The 1,458-nt window shown below is 52.2% G+C and overlaps 1 protein-coding gene across 1 annotated transcript; it reads left to right on the forward strand.

Annotated features, from left to right (window-relative positions):
• Positions 1-51: 51 nt before the first annotated feature.
• On the forward strand, positions 52-1,072 carry CDC37 (cell division cycle 37; the record flags this gene model as incomplete). Its single annotated transcript, XM_010081871.1, has 3 exons — positions 52-333; positions 414-519; positions 957-1,072. Coding segments are annotated over 3 exons (504 nt in total), but the record flags the coding sequence as incomplete, so codon positions are not given.
• Between the last annotated feature and the right edge of the window lie 386 nt (positions 1,073-1,458).

Genomic DNA, 1,458 nt, shown 5'->3' on the forward strand with positions numbered 1-1,458 from the left:
AATTTAAGGACGTTCCCAGCGTCAATCCCGCCGTGATTTCCATTTTTTCAGGCTCGCGTGGAGCGGATGGAACAATTCCAGAAAGAAAAAGAAGAATTGGATAAAGGCTGCAGAGAATGCAAACGGAAACTCGCCGAATGCCAGAAAAAAATGAAGGAGTTGGAAGTAGGGGACGCGGCGAGCGGGAAAGGGGAGCTGGAAAAACTCCAGGCTGAGGCGCAGCAGCTGAGGAACGAGGAGAAGAGTTGGGAGAATAAATTGGAGGAGTTGAAAAAAAAGGAAAAAAATATGCCCTGGAATGTGGATACCCTCAGCAAGGACGGCTTCAGCAAGGTGGGTTTGGGGGAGCCCTCTGTGTGCCCCCCCCCAAAAAAGGTTCTGAGCCGGTAACTCACCTCCTTCCGCTCCCCCAGAGCGTCTTCAACGTCAAACCGGAGGAGAAGGAGGAAACGGAGGAACAGAAAGAGAAAAAACACAAAACTTTCGTGGAGAGATACGAGAAGCAAATCAAACACTTCGGTGAGTGGTAGGAAGGGGTCGGGGGGGGGTTGTACCCCCTTCTGGGGGGGCTGCACCCCCTTCTTGGGGAGTTTACACCCCCATTGGGCTGGGGAACCCCCCCTGCTGCTGGGAGAAGCTGGGAAGTCGCTCGTTGCAGGAAATATTTGAGAATTTGTTGGTTTTTCAACAAGATTTTTCACCTGCTCACCCCGCCGAGCGCGTCGCCTTCGTTAATTTCAGATGGGGGGGGTTTAATTGAATCTGCTCACCCCGCCGAGCGCGTCGCCTTCATTAATTTCAGATGGGGGGGGTTTAATTGAATGTCGGGGTGAATCATCCATCCCCTGCTCCCCCCCCTTTTTGCTGAGGAGATTTAGAGATTGTTCTTTTTTTTAATGAGTGGGGGGAAAAAAATAAAATAAAATCCTCCGTTAACTGGGGCTGCCCTGCTTCAGGGATGCTACGGCGCTGGGACGACAGCCAGAAATATCTCTCCGATAACCCTCACCTCGTTTGCGAGGAGACGGCTAATTACTTAGTCATCTGGTGCATCGATCTGGAGGTGGAAGAGGTGAGAAATCGCTGTGGATCCCCTTTTCCTCCTCCTCCTCCTCCCAAATTTTTTTGCCGGGATCGCCTCGTCCTCGCCGGTTGATTTGCTTTTTTCCTTCTGGAACTTGGCGAATCGGGGAATTTGCTTTTTTACTTCTGGAACTTGGCGAATCGGGGAATGATTTGGGTTGGAAAAAAGCTTTTAAAATCGTCAACCCTCGTTGTTAACGTGGTGCGGCCAACTCTGCTGCTAAACCGTGTCCCCGAGTGTCACCTCGTGTCCCCAGATGTCACCTCGAGGCGTCGTTTAAACCCCCCCGGCACCAGTGACACCCCCCGTCCCTGGAGAACCCTCTGGGTGCCAGAATTATTCCCGATATCCCCTCGAAACCTCCCCTGAGGCCG

This window comes from Pterocles gutturalis, unplaced genomic scaffold, assembly GCF_000699245.1.
Source record: "Pterocles gutturalis isolate BGI_N339 unplaced genomic scaffold, ASM69924v1 scaffold4074, whole genome shotgun sequence".
NCBI lineage: Eukaryota > Metazoa > Chordata > Aves > Pterocliformes > Pteroclidae > Pterocles > Pterocles gutturalis.